The following is a 20818-nucleotide window of genomic DNA, read 5'->3' on the forward strand; positions in this document are numbered from 1 at the left end:
AGACCATCCTGGCCAACATAGTGAAACCCTATCTCTACTAAAAATACAAAAAAATTAGCTGGGCGTGGTGGCGCGTGCCTGTAGTCCCAGCTACTTGGGAGACTGAGGCAGGAGAATTGCTTGAACACAGGAGGTGGAGATTACAGTGAGCCGAGATTGTGCCACTGCATCCTGGGTGACAGTGCGAGACTCCATCTCAAAAAAAAAAAAGAGAAATGCTACTGATTTTTGTATGTTAATTTTGTATCATGCAACTTTACTGAATATATCAGTTCTGATGGTTTTTTTTTTTTTTTTTTTGGTAGAGTAGTTTTTTCCAAATACAAGATCATATCATCTGCAAACAAGGACAGTGTGACTTCTTCCTTTCCAGTTTGGATGCCCTTTATTTCTTTCTCTTGTCTAATTGCTTTAGCCAAGACTTTCAGTATTATGTTGAATAACTGTGGTGAAAGTGAGCATATTTGTGGTGGTCCACATCTTAGAGGAAAGTCTTTTAGTTTGCCTCCATTCAGTATGATACTAGCTATGGGTCTGTCATATATGGCTTTTATTATATTAAGATATGTTCTTTCTATCCTTTTTTTTTTTCCAGTTAGCACTAGCCATCTAATCCCCAGTTTTTTGACAGTTTTCATCATGAAGGGATGTTGAATTTTATCAAATGCTTTTTCAGCATCAGTTGAAATGATCATATGTTTTTTATCCTTCGTTATGTTGCTGTGATGTTTCACATTGATTGATTTGTGTGTTTTTAACCATCCTGCCATTCCTGGGATAAATCCCACTTGGTCATGATGAATGATCTTAAGGTATTATTGAATTTGGCTTACTAGTATTTTGTCGAGGATTTTTGCATCAATGTTCATCAGAGATATTGGCATGTAGATTTCTTTTTTAAATTTTTTATTGTATCTTTGGTTTTGGTATCAGGGTAATACTGGCCTCGTAGAATAAATTTGGCAGTATTTTCACTTCCTCTATTTTTTTGGAATAGTTTGAGTAGGATTGGTATTAGTTCTTCTTTAAACGTTTGGTAAAAGTCAGCAGCAAAGCCGTCAGGTCCTGGGCTCTTTGCTGGGAGACTTTTTATCATGTCTTTTCATGCATGTTGATCTTGTTACTTGTTATCAGTCTGTTCAGGTTTTGGATTTCTTCTTTGTCGAGTCTTGTTTGGTTGTATATATCGAGGAATTTATCCATTTCTTCTAGATTGTCCAATTTACTGGCATATAGTTGTTCATAGTAGCCTCTAATGATCCTTCAGTGTCTTTGGTATCAGTTGTAATGTTTCTTTTTTCATTTCTGATTTTATTTATTTGAATCTTCCATTTTCTTAATTTGGCTAAAGGTTTGTCAATCCTGTTTATCTTTTCAAAAAAACTGCATTTTGTTGATCTTTGGTATAGTTTTCTTCATTTCAATTTCATTTATTTTTGCTCTGATCTTTATTATTCTTTTGCTTCTACTGACTTCGGGTTTGGTTTACTCTTGCTTTTCTAATTCTTTAAGATGCATCATTAGTTGTTTATTTGAAGCTTTTCCTCTTTTTGACATGGGTACTTAACAGCTATAAACTTCCTCCTTAGTATTGCTTTCACTGTAGCCCATAGGTTTTGGTTTGTTGTTGTCATTCTTTCTTGAGACGGAGTCTCGCTGTTTTGCCCAGGCTGGAGTGTGGTAGCACGATCTTAGCTCACTATAACCTCCACCTCCCAGGTTCAAGCGATTCACCCACCTCAGCCTCCTGAGTGGCTGGAATTACAGGCCTGTGCCACCACACCTGGCTAAGTTTTGTATTTGTAGTAGAGATGGGGTTTCACCATGTTGGCCAGGTTGGTCTCGAACTCCTGACCTCAGGTGATCCACCCACTTTAGCTTCCCAAAGTGCTGGGATTACAAGCGTGAGCCCCCACGCTCAACCTGTTGTTTTTCCATCGTTTGTTTCAAGAAATTTTTAAATTTTCTTCTTACTCTTTCTCTTAATCCAGTGGCCATTCAGCAGCATATTGTTTTCCATATGTTTGTATAGTTTCCAAAATTCCTCTTGTTACTGATTTCTAGTTTTATTCCATTGTGGTTTAAGAAGATACTTGATATTATTTCAATTTTTGAATGTTTTTTAGACTTAGCTTATAGCCTAACATATGATCTGTCCTGGAGAATGATTCATGTGCTGAGGAAAAGAGTATATATTCTTTAACCATTGGATGAAATGTTCTGTAAAATCTGTTAGGTCCATTTGGTCTGTAGTGCAGATGAAGTCAAATGTTTCTTTGTTGAGTTTTGGCTAGATGATCTGTCTAATGCTGAAAGTGGGATGTTGAAGTTTCCAGCTATTATTGTATTGGGATATGTCTCTTTAGCTCTAATAATATTTGCTTTATATATCTGGGTGCTCCAGTGTCAGGTGCATATTTAAAATTATTTTATAGTTTTGCTGAATTGGCTTTTTTATCATATAATGACCTTTTTTGTCTCTTTTGTAGTTTTATCTTGAAATCTGTTTTGTCTAAGTATAGCTACTTCTACCCGTTTTGGTTTCTATTTGCCTAGAATATCTTTTCCTATTCCTTTATTTTCAGCCTATGTTTGTCTTTATAGGTGAAGTGTGTTTCTTTTAGGCTATAGATCATTGGATCTTGTTTTTTCATCCATTCAGCCGCTCTGTGTCTTTTGATTTGAGAGTTTAGTTCATTACATTCAATGTTACTATTGATAAATAAGAGCTTACTTCTATCATTTTGTTATTTGTTTTCTAGTTTTGTGATCTTCTCTTCCTTCTTTTCTTCTTTCTCTTCTTTTTAGTGAAAGTGCTTTTCTTTGGTGGCAAGTTTTAATATCTTTTTTTTGTGCATATTTCTTATGTCACAGTTTTTAGATTTGAGGTTACCATGAGCTTGCAAATAACATCTTATATCCCAATATTTTAAACTGATGACGACTTAACGTTTATAGCATATATAAACATGCAAAAAGAAAGCTAATAAAAACTCTACACTTTAACTTCGTCTCCCTGCTTTAAAACTGTTTTTTGTTTCTATTTTCTATTTTGTTTTTCTGTCTTAAAAAGTTGTTGTAGTTACTGTTTTTGATCGGTTCATCTTTTAGTCTTTCTACTCACAATGTGAGTAATTTACATACCCCAATACAGAATTATAATATTCTGTGTTTTTTCATATACCTGCTATTACCAGTCAATTTTATACCTTCAGATGATTTCTTGCTCATTAACATCCTTTCCTTTCAGATTGAAGAATTCCGTTTAGCATTTCTTATAGGACAGCTCTGTTGTTGATGAAATCCCACAGCTTTTCTTTGTCTTGGAAAATCTATTTTTCTCTTCATGTTTGGTGGATATTTTCTCCAGATAAACTATTCTGGTATAAAGGTTTTTTTTTTCTCCCTTCAGCCTTTAAATATGCCAATTTCACCTGGCGTGATGTTGCAAGAGTTCCACTGAGAAGCCTGCTGCCAGACATATTGGAGCTCTATTGCATGTTATTTTGTTTCTTTTCCTTTGCTGCTTTTAGGATTCTTTATACTTGACCTTCGGGAGTATAGTTATTAAATGCCTTGAGGTCGTCTTCTTTGTGTTAAATCTGCTTGATGTTCTATAACCTTCTTCTTTTTGAATATTGATGTCTTTCTGTAGGTTGGGGATGTTGTCTGCTATTATCCCTTTGAATAAACTTTCTACACCTATGTCTCTGCTTGCCTCCTTTTTAAGGCCGATAACTCTTAGAGTTGCCCTTTTGAGGTTATTTTCTAAATCTTGTAGGTGTGTTTCATTCTTTCTTTTTTTATTTTCTTTTTTTTTTGGAGAGAGAATCTTGCTCTGTCCACTCCCAGGCTGGAGAGCATTGGCATGATCTCAGCTTACTGCAACCTCTGCCTCCTGGGTTCAAGCAATTCTCATGCCTCAGCCTCCCAAGTATCTGGGACTACAGGCATATGCCACCATGCCTGGCTAATTTTTTGTATTTTTAGTAGAGATGGGGTTTCACCATGTTGCCTAGGCTGTTGAACTCCAGAGCTCAGGCAATCCGCCCGCCTTGGCCTCCCAAAGTGCTAGGATTACAGGCGAGAGCTACCCTGCTCAGCCTCCTTTTCTTTTCTCTTTTGTTTCCTTTGACTGTGTATTTTCAAATAGCCTGTCTTCAGGCTCACTAATTCTTTCTTTTGCTTGATCAAGTCTTTTAAGATTCTTTGATCCATTCTTCATTGTATCAATTGCATTTTTAAGCTCCAGAATTTCCTTTTGATTCTTTTTATTTCCATTTTGTTGTTAAATTTATCTGAAAGAATTTTGAATTACTTCTCTGTGTTCTCTTGAATTTCTTCAAGTTTCCTCAAAACAGCTGTTTTGAATTTTCTATCTTAAGGATCACATATCTCTGTCTCTCCGTGATTGACCCGTGGTACTTTATTTAGTCCGTTTTGGGAGGTCGTGTTTTCCTGTATGGTCTTGATGCTTATGGATGCTTGTTAGTGTCTAGGCATTGAAGAAGTAGATTTTTATTATAGTCTTCACCATCTAGTACATCTTTTTACTTGTCTTCTTTGAGAAGGCCTTCTAGGTATTTAAAAGGACAGGGATCTTATGATCTAAGTTGTATCTGCATTAAGGGACACCCCAGGTCCAACATCATTGAAGTTCTTATGGACTTGTTAGAGGTACCACATTCGTGGTCTTAGATAAGATCTGGAAGAATTCTCTGTGTTGCCAGGCAGAAACTCGTGTTCTTTTCCCTTTTTCCCAAACAGAGTCTCTTTCTTTGTGCTGGACTGCCTGCAGTTGAGGGATGGGTGACACAAGGACCCCTGTGGCCACTACCACTGGCACTGTGCTGGCTCAGACCTGAAGTCAGCATGACACGGGGTCTTGCCTAAGGCCCACTGTAACCACTACCTGGTTACCACTCAAGGCCTTGGGCTCTACAGTCAGCAGATGGTGAAGCCAGACAGGCTTGTGTCCTTCCATTCAGGGAGGTGAGTTCTCCTGAGCCCTGGTAGGTTCCAGAGATGCTGTCTGGGAGCCAGGGCCTGGAGTTGTAAACCCTAGGAATCTACCTGGTGCTCTGTTCTGCTACACCAAAACCACAAGACAAAGTCTTTCCCACTCTTTCCTCCTCTTCTCCCAGGCAGAAGAGCCTCTCCCTGTGAGGGCTACCACTATAGGCCCATAGGAAGTACTGCCAGTGTTCACTTAAGGCCCAATGGCTTTTCATTCAGCTTGTGGTGAATGCTTCCAGACCTGTGACTCACCCTTCCAGGCAACAGGCTCCTCTCTGGCCCAGGATAGGTCCAGAAACACCATCTAAGAGCCAAGACCTGAAATTGAGGACCCCAGGTCTGTTTGGTGTCCTTCCCCACTGTGGTACCTAAGCTGGAAGATGAAGTCCCTTTTATTTTTTCCCTCTACTTTTCTCAAGCAGGAGTCTCTCCTCATAGCTATGATAGCTGGGAATATGGTAGGTCACACCTGAAGCCAGCATGTTTCATGGTCTTACTCAAGGCCCACAACATGTTCTGCCTGGTTACCACTGCTGATTATTCAGGACTGAAAGGCCCTTTAGTCAGCAGGTGATGAATCCCGCCAGGAGTGGATCCTTCCCTTCATGGCAGCCAGTTCCCGTCTGGCCCAGTGTTTGTCTAAAAATGTCCAGGAGCTAGGGCTTGGAGTGGGGGCTTCATGACTCTACTTGGTGTACTGTCCTACTTTGGCTGAGCTGGTGTCCAGGTTGCAAAACAAAGTCTTTACTCTTTTTCTCTCCTCTCCTCAAGTGGAAGGAAGGAGTCTCTTTTGGAGCCGTGAGCTGTGCTGCCTGCAGTTGGCAGAGGCGTGATGCAGGCACTCCCTTAGCTACCCCAGCTGGTGTCTCACTAGGTCACGTGTCTCCTGAGTCCACAGGCTCTGATCCCAGCACAGCTTTTCGAGTTTTGTATAAGTTTCAGTCCTTGTGGCCTTGAGTGCCTTTTGTTTATTGAGGACTCCAGAGCTCTTTAGCCTTCTGTGGTGAGGCTTTCTGAACTAAAGTTCTGACTTCTGCGATGGGCAATCCCACTCTGGCTAGAGCCGATCTAAATGCACCCTCTGTGGACATTGGCTGAGTTCTGCCTGGTGTTGGCAGTACCGAGTTCCATGTAAAGTTCCACAAATGCTGCACTCTCCCTCCCACAAACGCACAGATTCTCTTAACTGCTGCTGGCAAATAGGGGAAGGGTGGTGTCAGAAACTGAAGGGCCTTTCCTACCCACTTCAGTTTGTTGTTCTGCAGTGTGAAGTTAAAACCAGGTATTATGATCACTCACCTGATTTTTGGTTCTTGTGAAGGTGCTTTTTTAATGTAGATAGTTGCCATTTTTGGTGTTGCGACAGGCAGGACAATTGGTAGAGGCTTCTGTTTAGCCATCTTGCTCGGCCTCCCAGGGCTTAGACTGGTACATTTGTTAAACAATGGATGAACCAAGATTGGCACATGATTACTACTCAAAGTCTGTGATTTATGTTAGGGTTCACGCTCGATATTGTAACTTCTATGGGTTTTGACATATGTATAATGATATGCATCTGCCAAATACAGCATCTGCCATGTAGTATCATACAGAGTGGTTTCACTGTCCAAAAATCTCTGGGATCCACCTATTCATCCCTCCATTTACCTGCCCCCGAACCCTGGTAACTATTGATTTTTTGTTTGTTTTTTGAGATAGAGCCTAACTGTTACCCAGGCTGGAGTGCAGTGGCACGATTTTGGCTCACTGTAATCTCCACCTTCTGGATTCAAGTGATTCTCCTGCCTCAGCCTCCTGAGTAGCTGGGATTACAGGTGTATGCCACCATGCCCGGCTAATTTTTGTAGTGTTTTCTTTTTGATAGAGATTAGGTTTCACCATGTTGGCCAGGCTGGTCTCGAACTGACCTCAAGTGATCCGCCCACCTCAACCTCCCAAAGTGCTGGGATTACAGACATGAGCCACCACACGCAGGCAATTGATCTTTTCACTCTCTTCTATAGTTTTGCTGTCCCTTCAACATGTATTTATAGAGCACCTACTATGTGCTAGTCAGTTTTGTAGACTTCGGGGATTAAATATTAAATAGGAGGACAGTGACCTTTGGAGCAAGATATGGGCCTGGCAGTTACCCTGCATTGTAATAAATACCACTAGTTTACTAGGCAGTCTAGAAAGAAGCTCCTGTCCCAAATTTGGGAGTTAAGGAAAGACTTCATGTAAAAAGTGAGATCTGTGTCAAAGCCTGAAGAAAGAGGTGGTGTCAACAATGTAAGGGGATAAAGGAATAGCAACTAAGATTTTCTAGGCAGAGAGAGTAGCATAGGCAAAGGCCAAGAGGAAGGAGATAGAATGCACACTTAGGAGCTACAAGGAGTTCAATAGAGATGGTAGGAAGAACAAATGATTGGAAGATTGTAAGAGGTAGGGGGATATGAAGAGAAATGAAACTAGAGATGGGGAGAAGGTGCCTGACTGTGATTCACCTTATAAACAATATTGAAGAATTAGAATTTAAATCTAGAGGTCAGAGAAGTTCTTATGTATTTTTTTTCTTAAATTAAGCCTTTATTTAGAGATAATTATAGTTTGACATGGAGTTGCAAGAAATAATACAGAGACTGGGCACACTGCCTCACATCTGTAATCTCAGCATTTGGGGAGGCTGAGGTGGAAGGATTGCTTGAGCCCAAGAAGTTCAAGACCAGCCTGGGCAACATAGTGAGCCCCTGTGTATTAGTCAGTTTTCATGCTGCTGTTAAAGACATACCCGAGACTGGGCAATTTACAAAAGAAAGAGATTTATTGAACTTACAGTTCTATGTAGCTGGGGAGGGCTCACAATCATGGCAGAAGGTGAAAAGCATGTCTTACATGGTGGCAGACAAGATGAGTTCGTGTAGGGAAACTCCCATTTTTAAAACCATCAAATCTTGGGAGACTTATTCACTATCATGAGAACAGCACAAGAAAGACCCTCCCCCATGAATCAGTTATCACCCACTAGGTCCCTCCCACAACACATGGGGATAATGGGAGCTATAAGATGAGATTTGGGTGGGGACACAGAGCCAAACCACATCACTGTGTCTTTACAAAAAAAAAAAAAAAAAAGATTAGCCAGGCATGGTGGTACATGCCTGTAGTCCCAGCTACTCGGAAGACTGAGGTGGGAGGATTGCTTGAGCCCAGGAGGGCAAGGCTTTAATGAGCCGTGATCATGCCACTGCACTCCAGCCTGGGTGAGAGAGTAAGATCCTATCTCAAAAGAAAAAAAAAGTGATAAAATACATTTTCAGTTTTCACTCACATTCTTCTTTTTCTTTAGTATCCTAGCCTAATTTCTTTTTGGAGGTGGGCGGTGGGGGGGGGGCTCTGAGCCCCTTGCTAATTTGCTAGGCTGGATTTGGCAAACAGAAATCAGCACCCTGAATTATATTCTACTCTCATCTGAATGAAGTTTATGGTTTGTGAATGTATGTGAGAGAATTTTGTAAAGCAAGAAGTTGGGAGCTTTAAATAATTCTGGACTTAATGTTGATCTGCAATACTTAGAATTTTTTTATTAAAAAAAGTTATTGTTACAATATGAATGCTTGTTGGAATATGAATTCTACTTCAACGTGTTAGATGCTGTATTTGCAGAGATACATAGACCCTGCCCTCAAAGTTTAGACTGTGTTGGGTCAAATAGACTTTTTAACTTAATTTCATTTCATTGAGGTAAGTGCAGAGATAGAGATATTAGGGCATTTTTGGAAGAGAAAGGGGCACTTACTAGGAGAGAAGGAGTGTTGGGGAAGACATACTTGAACTGAGTCTTGAATGGTGAATAGAAATTAATCTGGGGAAAGTGATGATAGGACATTTCAGAACATTTTGAATAGCACCAACAGAGGCACATAGAAAGAAGCAGCATATTGAGATTGTTGGTTGGGGAAGTACAAACAGGTAAGTGCTATTTGAGTGTCTAAGTGCAGGAGGCAGGAGGTTGTAAAATAGACACTAAAAGATAAGCCTGGACCTGTTTGTTGAGTTTGAACTTGATGATCAGTAGTTCTCAAACATATCTAGCCCAGTGTTTCTTTTTTATAGTAAATGTTTTCTAATTATAATTAACACATAATTTCTAATATGTCATAAATGTAATACAAAGGAAAAGTATAAGAAATCTAAAAAACATAATTTGAAATATATATTTTAAAATATAAATGTTTAAGCATTATTTCACTAGAACATGTAATGAATTTATAAGATGCTTGTACCTGTACATAGAATAACTGTGAATGCACAGCAACAAATGCAGGTTTATAAAATGTGTTATATTGGTAGCTAAGATATTTTAAATGGTATTGTCACTGGTAATGAGATTTTTTTTTTTCTTTTTTTTTTTTGGGATGGAGTTTCGCTCTCGTTGTCTAGGCTGGAGTTCAATGGCATGATCTTGGCTCATCGCAACCTCTGCCTCCCGGCTTCAAGCGATTCTCTTGCTTCAGACTCCTGAGTAGCTGGGATTACAGGCATGTGCCACCACGCCTGGCTAATTTTTGTATTTTTAGTAGAGATGAGGTTTCTCCATATTGGTCAGGCTGGTCTTGAACTCCCAACCTCAGGTGATCTGTCCACCTTGGCCTCCCAAAGTGCTGGGATTACAGGCATAAGCCACCACACCTGGCCTGAGATTTTTCTTTTTTTTTTGTTTCATGTAACAAGAACCTAGTTTTAGTTGAGAGATTTTTCAAAATACTTAACATCCTGTTTATAAAGTTCTGACCAAGTGAAAGTACAAGTTGTATTAATTGCATTCCTGGACAATTTGGTGTTTATTAAAACCATGAAAAAAATACTTTTTTATGTAAAACAAAATAATTTCTAGACCCAAGTAGTTATAAACAGGTTTTTCCACACAATGTCAGATGGGACATTGCAAAGTCACGTTGAGAGACAGGTCTGTTTGTCCTGTGGGATGTTCTTGGTCAGGGGTCTGCAAACTTCAGGCCACGGTTCACACTGCCTGTTTTTATATGGCCATGAGCTAAGAATAGTTTTTATATTTTTAAACAGTTGTACACAAAAGGGAAGAATATGCAACAGATGGTTACACCTTTTACAGAAAGCTTGCCAACGCCTGTTTCTTGGGCATTGTAGAATGCCAAACATCCCTAGCTCCTGCTCCTTAGATGCCAGCTGCCCTCCCTCCATCCAATCACCATGAAACCAAATGTAGCCTCCACTATTTCTCAGGTGCCTTTGGGAGTGCAATACTACCTGGTTGGGAACCGCTGTTCTGGTTTATCAGTTTTCAATTTTTTATTCCTCTGCGACACATTTAACAAAGTCATGCATGCATGATATATTTCCATGCAGAGTTCCTGTGTTTGTAATTTTCTTTTCTTCTTCCATTCAAGCAAACAATTAAGATGAGGGAGATAATTGTTTTATATAAGGATACCTTGGAAAACACTCTGATTTATGCTTATAAAAAGTTTTACAAACTTTAATACATATACTACTACTACTGCTAACTATGTTATATGCTACTTATCTCATACCTCATAGGAGAGTGCTTCACACCATCCTGCCTGACCACCACTGAAGCAATTAATAGCCAGCCATGGGATAACTTTAAACAAGCAAGTGCCAGCATCCTATATTGATGTTTTAGATAGAAAACTTTGATGGTAGTATAGAAGATAGACTTGAGGGAGTCCATGTTTAGTTTAGGTACAAGATAGTGAGGGCTTGTACCAGTTAGTAGGGACAGACCAGAGGGAACATATTATTAGAGAATTATTTCAGATACAATAATCAGTAGAACTTGACAATTGAAAGTTACAGGAATTTGTTTTTCTTTTCTTTTTTTTTGAGACAGAGTCTCGCTCTGTCGCCCAGGCTTGAATGCAGGGGTGCGATCTCGGCTCACTCCAACCTCTGCCTCCCGGGTTCAAGCGATTCTCCTGTCTCAGGCTTCTGAGTAGCTGGGAATACAGGTGTGTGCCAGCACGCCTTGCTGATTTTTTATATGTTTAGTAGAGATGGAGTTTCACCGTGTTAGCTGGGATGGTCTTGATCTCTTGACCTTGTGATCTGCCTGTCTCTGCCTCCCAAACTGCTGGGATTACAAGTTTGAGCCACTGTGCCTGGCCTCTTTTTTTTCTTTTTCTTTTTCTTTTTTGAACTCATTTTACTGCCAGAGGCATTTGTTTTTAACACTTTGTTGCCTGCTAGAAATCACTTTTAAGCAATACCAATTCCTAGGCTTCACTCTATAATTCCTAGAAATCAGAATTCTGGGATTATATCTGGGCACTGATATTTAAAATTGTACTTCAGGATTCTAATTTGCAGCCAGTGTTGAAAATCACTGATTCAAGATGTGAAAGAGAGAGAATAATAAAGGATGAGTACCAGGCTGTCAGCTTAGGCTGCCAGTAGATGGAAGTGGCGTGCTGTGAACCATATCTGTTTTATGGTAGCTATTCAAATATTTCTTAAATGAAAATTGATGACTTTGAACCCAAACCAAAATCGGTTTCTCATTTAATTTTTGATTGTTGTAAATTTGGACGAGTTGACCCTAGTTCAAGATATTATTGACTGGAACCCAACCAAAATAATTTCTGTCCCAGATGAAATTATATCAAAATGGAAATCTCTTGATATTATTTGAGAAAAACAATGATAGACTGGACAAAGAAAATGTGGCACATATACACCATGGAATACTATGCAGCCATAAAATACAATGAGTTTGTATTCTTTGTAGGGACATGGATGGACCTGGAAACCATCATTCTTAGCAAACTGACACAAGAACAGAAAATCAAACACCACATGTTCTCACTCATGGGCGGGTGTTGAAAAATGAGAACACTTGGACACAAAGAGGGAAGCATCATACACTGGAGTCCATTGTCGGGGGGCTATGGGAAGGATAGTGGGAGGGAAGGTGGGGGAGGAATAACATGGGGAGAAATGTCAGGTATAGGTGATGGGGGAATGGTGGCAACAAACCACCTTACCATGAATGTACCTATGCAACAGTCTTGCATGATCTGCACATGTACCCCAGAATCTAAAGTACAATAATAAAAAAAAATTATACAAATCACCTGAGTTGTGACATGATATTATGAAGTAAGGTGCCAATAGAAATAATTTGACTTAATTATAGTATATTATACAAGATAATAGTATGTCTTTTTTCTTTCTTTCTTTCTTTTTTTTTTTTTTTTTGGTGAAGTCTCACTCTGTTGCCCAGGCTGAAGTGCAGGGGTGTAATCTCTGCTTACTGCAACCTTTGCCTCCTGGGTTCAAGAGATTCTCCTGCCTCAGCCTCCCCAGTAGCTGGGATTACTACTAGGTGCTCACCACCACACCCGGTTAATTTTTGTATTGTTAGTAGAGATGGGGTTTTTCCATGTTGACTAGACTGGTCTTGAACTCCTGACCACAGGTGATCTGCTCGCCTCAGCCTCCCAAAGTGCTGGATTATAGGTGTGAGCCACCACGGCTAGCCTGTATTTGTACTGACTGACATAGCCAGAGGTTTTGGGTCCTGCTCTCTGGTAAACAGGCAAATATTAAGTAAATGTTTATTGAATTGCAATGTGAAATATCTTTAATGTACCAGCAAATTGTAATATTTACCATACAATTTTTTTTTTTTTTTTTTTTTTTTTTTTTTTTGAGACGGAGTTTCACTCTTGATACCCAGGCTGGAGCGCAATGGCGCGATCTCGGCTCACCGCAATCTCCGCCTCCTGGGTTCAGGCAATTCTCCTGCCTCAGCCTCCTGACAATTTTTTTATATTAATGAAGAAAGACAGCTTGTTTTTCTTTCACCTCCAGTCTCACTTACTTCACCTGTATTCTACCTTACGTTGTCTACCTTTACAATCTTCTGTTCCCACTGCTACCGCACTCTTTTAGTCAGGTCTCTTGGTTCTAAATGATAGGAATACAGCTTAAACTATCTTGAAAAGTTGATGGAATTTTGGGTTGTCTCTAGGTGGGAAGGATGCTGAGATAACATTATAGAATTGCAGGAAGGCCTGCAGGAACCAGGACCTTAGGAACTACAAAACAGGATATAACCCCATTAGAATCCACTTTTATCTCTCCTTGGCTTCATTCTATTTTGCAGACAGGCTTTTGCCAAAAGGTCCAAGAAAATGCTGTCTGTAACCCTAGCCTCATGTCCTTAGTATACTATGACCCAAAAAGATAAGACCATTTCTCCTGCCCTAAATTGGGAAATTGATTTAGACCAGTCAGTGTGCCCATAGAAAGGAGGATATTGTGATCTGTCTGGTTTAGAGCTTATGCCAGTCCCCATGGCCAGTAGCAGATAGGGGCAAAGCAAAGAAGAGGCAAGGGGAAGCTTACTGTGAGGACTAAGTTGTTAACTGCTGCTGTCCTCTCCTAGGCTCTATTGCCCTAGCCCTCTCATAATTTCCCACTTCAATCCAACTACTTACTTCAATCCAACTACTTACTTAATGTTATCAGATTCAGCTAAAAAATTTTTTTTAATTAAAATAATTGTTTTAAAAAGATACAGAATTTTGCTGTGTTTTCCAGGCTGGTGTCAACCTCCAGGGCTTGCACAATCCTTCTGCCTCAGCCTCCGGAGAAGCTGAGACTACAGGCACGTGACACCACACCTCGCCAGATTCAGCATTCTAAACCACATCTTGCATCATGATTTCCCAGTTACCTAGCCTTTAGTGGCTCCTCATTACCTGTATGTAACAATGTCTAAACTTAATACACTCTAATCTGGCTCTAGACTGCCTTGTCAATCTTATTTCTCAGTTTTTCTATTCACTGTTGAACTGAACTAGTTGACCCGCTAATTTCTGATAACACTTACGTATTCCTCACTCAGTCATCTAAACCTTAAGTAAAAAATTTGTGGTACCACTCTTCAAATCATTGTTTGATGTCTCAGGATCTCTGAAGGCTACTCGTTAGGTAGTGGCATCTCTGTATCATTGTTGGCAGAATGTACCAGTTTACATTTTTTCCAGTGGTAGTGATACTGAATCTATTTATGTAATCACTTGTGACAACTAATCAGAGGGAAACCTGGCTTAACAGTTGAGGCTTTGGGCCTGCACTTATCTCACAGAGCTTTCAGAAAAATCACTTGGCTACTTGAAGCTTCAGTCTCCTTTTCTATAAATTGAGAATAAAGAGAACTATACTACTATTGTCTACTTCACTGCCTTTGAAAATTGATTATGAGGGTCAAGTGAAGTAATACAGACATACCTTGGAAATACATGTGTTTGGTTCCAGGCAGCCACAATTAAGTGAATGATGCAATTAAGCAAGTCACATGAATTTTTTGGTTTCCTAGTACATTAAAGTTGTGTTTATACCATACCATGCCATATCATACTACACTATATTAAGTGTGTAATAGCACTGTGTCTTTAAAAGCAATGTACATACCTTAATTAAGAGATACTTTATTACTAGTCAAGAGACTAAAGCGAGAGGATCACTTGAGCCCAGGAGTTTGAGGCTGCAGTAAGCTATGATTGTGCCACTGCACTCCAGCCTGGGTAACAGAGTGAGACCCCATCCCCCGCCCGCCAAAAAAACCCAAAAATTTTATTACTAAAAAATGCTAATGATCATCTGAGCCTTCAGCAAGTCATATTCTTTTTGCTGGTGGTGGGTCTTGCCTTGATGTTTTGTTTTTTAAATTTTGTGTGTGTGTGTGTGTGTGTGTGTGTGTGTGTATGTGTGTGTGTGTGTATGTGTCAGAAGTGGGATTCAAACTGCCTTGATATCAGTGACTGCTTACTGATCAGAGTGGTGATTGCTGAAAGTTGGAGTGGCTGTGGCAATTTCTTATGACAACAAGGAGGTTGTTGCATCCATGGACTCTCCCTTTCATGAAAGATTTCTCTGTAGCATGCCATGCTGTTTGATAGCATTTTACCCACAATAGGACTTCTTTAAAAACTGGAGCTAGTTCTCTCCAACCCTGCTGCTGCTTTATCAGCTAAGTTTCTGTAATGTTCTAAGTCCTTTGTTGTCACTTCAGCAATGTTCACAGCCTCTTTACTAGGATTATATACCATCTCAAAAAAAAATTACTTTGTTTACTCATCCATAAGGAGTAACTTCTTTTTTTTTTTTTTTTTTTTTTTTTCTGAGACAGAGTCTCACCTTGTCACCTAGGCTGGAGTGCAATGGTGCAATCTCAGCTCACTGCAATCTCTGCCTGCAGGTTCAAGCAGTTTTCCTGCCTCAACCTCTGAGTAGCTGGGATTACAGGTGTGCGCCACCATTCCCAGCTAATTTTTTGTATCTTTAGTAGAGACGGGATTTCGCCATGCTGGCCAGACTGGTCTTGAACTCCTGACATCGTAATCTGCCCGCCTTGGCCTACCAAAGTGCTGGCATTACAGGTGTGAGCCACTGTGCCCAACCAGGAATAACATCTTATCCATTCAAGTTTAATCATAAGTTTGCAGCAATTAAATCACATCTTCAGATTTCACTTCTAATTCTGGTTCTCTTACTATTTTTACCACATAGGCATCTACTTCCTCCACTGATGTCTTGGACCCCTCAAAATCATCCATGAGGGAATGGAATCAACTTCTTCCAAACTTCTGTTAATGTTGATATTTTGACATTCTTCTATGAATCATAAATGTTCTTAATGGCATCTAGAATGGTGAATCCTTTCCTGAAGGTTTTCAGTTTATTCTTCCTGGATCTATTAATCACTGCCTGTGGCACCTGTAGCCTTACAAAATATATTTCGTTCTTTCTTTTTCTTTTTCTTTTTAGACAGGGTCTTGCTCTGTCACCCAGGCAGGAGTGCAGTGGTGCCATCTTGGCTTATTCAACCTCGATCCCCTGTGCTCAAAGTGATCTTTCTACCTCAGCCTCCTAAGTAGCTGGGACCACAGATGCGTACCACCCTGCCTGGCTAATTTTTTTGTAAAGATGTGGTCTCGCCATGTTGCCCAGAATGGTCTTGAACTCCCAGGCTCAAGCAGTCTGCCCACCTTGACTTCCCAAAGTGCTAAGATCATAGGTGTGAACCATTGCGCCTGGTCACAAAATGTATTAAAAAAAAAAAAACAAACTAAAAAAACTTGACAGTCAAAATTAATTCTTGATCCATGGACTGCAGAATGGATGCTGTGTTAGCAGTCATGAAAATAACATCTCCTTGTACATCTCCATCAGAGCTCTTGAGTGACTAGGTGCATTGTTAGTGTGCCGTAATATTTTGAAAGGAATCTTTTTTCTGAGCAGTAGGTTTCCACATGGTCTTAAAACCATGGTGTAAACAGATGTGCTGTCATCTAGGCTTTGTTGTTCCATTTATAGAGCACGGTCAGAATAGGTTTTAACAACATATTTAAGGGCCCTAGGGTTTTCTGAATGGTAAATTAACATTGGCTTCAACTTCAAGTCACCAGATGCATTAGCCCCTAACAAGAGAGTCAGCCTGTCCTTTGAAGCTAGGCATTAACTTCTCTATAGCTGTGAAAGTCCTGTTTTGTGAGAGCTCACACATAAAAAGAAAGTTCTAGATCGTATCTTTTCCCAATATATGGCTATTTCATCTATATTGAAAATTTTTTGTTTAGTGTAACCGCCTTCATCAAATAACTAGATCTTCTGGATAACTCGCTGTAGTTTCTACATCAGCACCTGCTGCTTTATTTTGTGTTAATGTAGACAACTTCTTTCCTTAAACCTCATGAACTAACCTTGCTTCAAACTTTTCTTCTGTAAGCTCTCTTACCTCTCTCAACATAGATATAATTAAAGAGAGTTACGGCCTTGCCCTCGATTAGGTTTTGGCTAATGGGAATGTTGTGGCTGGTTTGATCTTCTGTCCAAACCACCAAAACCTTCTCCATATCAGCAATAAGGCTGTTATGCTTCCCCTCCTCTCCCCTCCCCTCCTTTCCCCTCCCCTCCCTTCCCTTCCTCTCTTTTTGAGATGAAGTCAAAAAACCCCCAGGCTGAGGCTGCAGTGCAGTTGTGTGATCTTGGCTCACTGCACCCTCCGCCTCCTGGGTTCATGCAGTTCTCCTGCCTCAGCCTCCCAAGTAGCTGGGATTATAGGCATACGCCACCATGCCCAGCTAATTTTTGTATTTTTAGTAGAGACAGGGTTTCACCATGTTGGCCAGGCTGGTCTCGAACTCCTGACCTCAAGTGATCCGCCCACCTTGGCCTCCCAAAGTGTTGGGATTACAGGTGTGAACCACTGCACCCGGCTCTGCTTTACTTTCTTGTCATTTGTGTGTGCAGTGGAGTAGCACTTTTAATTTCTTTAAAGAACTTATCCTTGGCATTCACAACTTGGCTATCTGGCACAGGAGGCCTAGCTTTCAGCCTATCTTGGCTTCCTCACTAAGCTTAAACATTTCTAGCTTTTGGTTTAAAATGAGATATATGTTACTCTCACTTGAATACTTAGAGGCCATTATAGGGTTATTAATTGGCCTAATGTCAATATTGTTGTGTCTCATAGGGAGGCCTGCAGAGAGGGAAAGAGATGGAATGGCCAGTGGTTGGAGAAGTCAGAACACAAACATTTATCATTTAGTTTCTCTGTCTTCTATGGGCATGGTTCATGGCACCCTGAAAGAATTCCAGTAGTAATATCGAAGGTCTCTGATCATAGACCACCATAACAGATATAAATAATAGTGAAAAAGTTTGAAATATGAGAATTCCCATAATGTGACACAGAGACACAAGGTGAACATATGCTGTTGGAAAAATGGCACCAGTAGACTTGCCACAGACCTTCAATTTGTAAGTAGGGTTGCCACAGACCTTCAATTTGTAAAAAATGCAGTATTTGTGAAGTGTAGTAAAGTGATGCACAATAAAATGAAGTACGCCTGTAGATGTGAAAATGCTATGGTATGCTAAAGAGTACTGTGCAAATTTAAGGCGCGTTACTACACTTGAGCTTATATTTAGTTACTGTGTCTTCTTGGATGCTAGAATAGAGTACCCAGATTCAATGGCAATTAAATTTTGAAACTTTATGGGAAAGTATAAAGTAGTATATAATTTCACAGTAGTATTACTGTGAATGAGCTCTTTGACTGAAGATAGGCTTCAAAGCTAAGATAATATGTTCACTTAACAAAATTTACTTAGTCCTGCATATGGATACGGTGTTATACAGTTGAAATATATCAAACCAAGCCTGGCTCTAAGGCACTGTGAAACTATGTAAGATTTTATCAGACAACCAATTAATTTTATTCTTTTGTTTTATTGTTACTGTTACTATTTTAGAGATAGGGTCTTGCTATGTTGCCCAGGTTAGACTTGAACTCCTGGGCTCCAGCTGTCCTCCTGCCTCAGCTTCCCAAGTAGCTGGGACTGCAGGCATGCACCACCATACCTGACTTGTTTTATTACTTCAAAAAAGTTTTCATTTTATCTCCCTGCCATAGAACTGGATATTTAAAAATTACATTCTTGTTACTGATACAAAATTGAGTGACACAGAATATTTAACAGTACCTTTTCTGATATTTGATGTTTCCAAAGGGAGCATTTTGTACTTATAAAGAGCTTATTCTCATTACTGTCCACCCCCTCCGTATACCCCCCACCTTTTTTTTTTTGAGTGCAGAGTCTTGCTCTGTCACCCAGGCTAGAGTGTAGTGGTACAATCTGAGCTCACTGCTACGTCTGCCTCTTAGGTTCAAGTGATTCTCCTGCCTCAGCCTCCTGAGTAGCTGGGACTACAGGTGTGAGTAACCACACGGGCCAATTTTGTATTTTTGGTAGAGATGGGGTTTCACCATGTTAGCCAGGCTGATCTTGAATTCCTGACCTCAAGTGATCTTTCCACCTGAGCTTTCCAAAGTGCTGGAATTACAGATGTGAGTCACTGTGCTTGGCCTCCTTAGTGTCCCTTGACCTTTTTTGAAAGTTTATTTCAGTGATTTTTTTTTTTGAGACAGGGTCTCTGTCACCTGGGCTGGAATGCAGTGGCGCAATCTTGGCTCACCGCAACTTCTGCCTCCTAGTTCAAGTGATTCTCGTGCCTCAGTCTCCTGAGTAGCTGGGATTACGGGCATGCACCACCATGCCTGGCTAATTTTTGTATTTTCAGTAGAGACGGGGTTTTACCATAGGCTGGTCTTGAACTCCTGACTTAAGTGATCTCATCTTGACCTCTCAAAGTGCTGAGTTTACAGGTGTGAACCACTGTGCCTGGCCTGTTTCAGTGATTTAAGAGAACTCAAAATATGATCTTTAGTTAAGAAGCTATCTCTTTCTAGTTACCTACTAAATCCAAATTTGTTGCTTTTTCTGTCATCTTTATAGTCTATTGCGTCTGCAGACATGGATTTCAACCAGCTGGAGGCATACTTGACTGCTCAAACCAAAAAGCAAGGTGGGATCACATCTGACCAAGCTGCTGTCATTTCTAAATTCTGGAAGAGCCACAAGACAAAAATCCGTGAGAGCCTCATGAACCAGAGCCGCTGGAATAGCGGGCTTCGGGGCCTGAGCTGGAGAGTTGATGGCAAGTCTCAGTCAAGGCACTCAGCTCAAATACACATGCCTGTTGCCGTTATAGAGCTGGAATTAGGCAAATATGGACAGGTAAGTTCAACTTAATTTTCCTTTGTAAACTATATTTTTCATTACATGTTAGCTTGTACATTCAGACTGATTTTATATAATAACAGCAACAGGAAAAGACACTGTTTCCTAGAATCTCTTTTTAAAGGTAGAATCATCTGAAAATTTGGATACTCTCACTTGTGGACAGAGTCTAGAAACTAGCCTCAGGGTCCTGGCAGCTGTCTCAGAAGAACAGAATGGGCCAATAATGTGATTGCTCAGAAGCTGGCCACTGCTGCATTTGGTTAGATCTCAATATCCTTGGCATTTGGTCAGAATTTCCAAGACAATAATAGAGAGATAATAAATAAAGACCAAGAATTCAGATTAAACAACACAGTCTCATCCAGTCATCTTTAATAATCAGGTATAGGAGGCAACGTATCTTAATTTACATTAATACATTGTTCCTAAACACCCCTAAATGTGCAGTCTCTGTCCTTGAGCTCACAAATAATTCTCAGTTTAATCTTATGTACAGAGCAGTGCTTCTTTTCCCAACAGTTTCAGCAGTCATTATAGCAGATAATTTCAATGTTTATATGGTTTTTCTTGAAGTCATTCAAGTTTGTGTTCTAGAAACTGCCAGCTCAGACTTTTAATGATCTGGCTTATGTCTTTTGGGGGAAGAAAAGAAACTGGTAATTAGGAAGAGAAAACCCAGGTCACTGAATTAGCTAATCACATTTATTTTCAGATAAATAATCAAATAAGTGCTTCTACTATATCCTACAATAGAAATTTATTTCTTACTAATGATGAGAGTATTTTGAGCTGTCAGATTTTCTTACACTTTTTTTTTAGTTTCTTTAGATTTTTCAGTGTTTGCATTTCTGTACTGACTTTAATTTTAATTTAAAAAATAATTCAGGCTGGGTGTGGTGGCTCATGCCTGTAATCCCAGCACTTTGGGACGCCAAGGTGGGTAGATCACCTGAGGTCAGAAGTTTGAGACCAGCCAACATGGTGAAACCCCATCTCTACTAAAAATACAAAAATTAGTCAGGTGTGGTGGCAGGTGCCTATAATCCCAGCTACTCGGAAGGCTGAGACAGGAGAATCGCTTAAACCTGGGAGGCAGAGATTGCAGTGAGCCGAGATTGAGCCACTGCACTCCAGTCTGGGAGACAAGAGTGAGACTCCATCT

At 40.1% G+C, this 20818-nt stretch overlaps 1 protein-coding gene across 7 annotated transcripts in view; it reads left to right on the plus strand.

Annotated features, from left to right (window-relative positions):
- Positions 1-20818, plus strand: part of COMMD1 (copper metabolism domain containing 1) — a 239231-nt gene that overhangs the window by 81838 nt on the left and 136575 nt on the right. For all 7 annotated transcript variants that reach the window (XM_012477166.3, XM_012477164.3, XM_012477165.3 and 4 more), the window contains one exon: positions 19369-19650. In XM_012477166.3, coding sequence (XP_012332589.3) covers positions 19369-19650 — 282 coding nt within the window. The remainder of the gene's footprint in view (positions 1-19368; positions 19651-20818) is intronic.

Source organism: Aotus nancymaae, unplaced genomic scaffold, assembly GCF_030222135.1.
Source record: "Aotus nancymaae isolate 86718 unplaced genomic scaffold, 86718_ANA_hifiasm-v0.15.2.pri h1tg000057l, whole genome shotgun sequence".
Lineage (NCBI taxonomy): Eukaryota > Metazoa > Chordata > Mammalia > Primates > Aotidae > Aotus > Aotus nancymaae.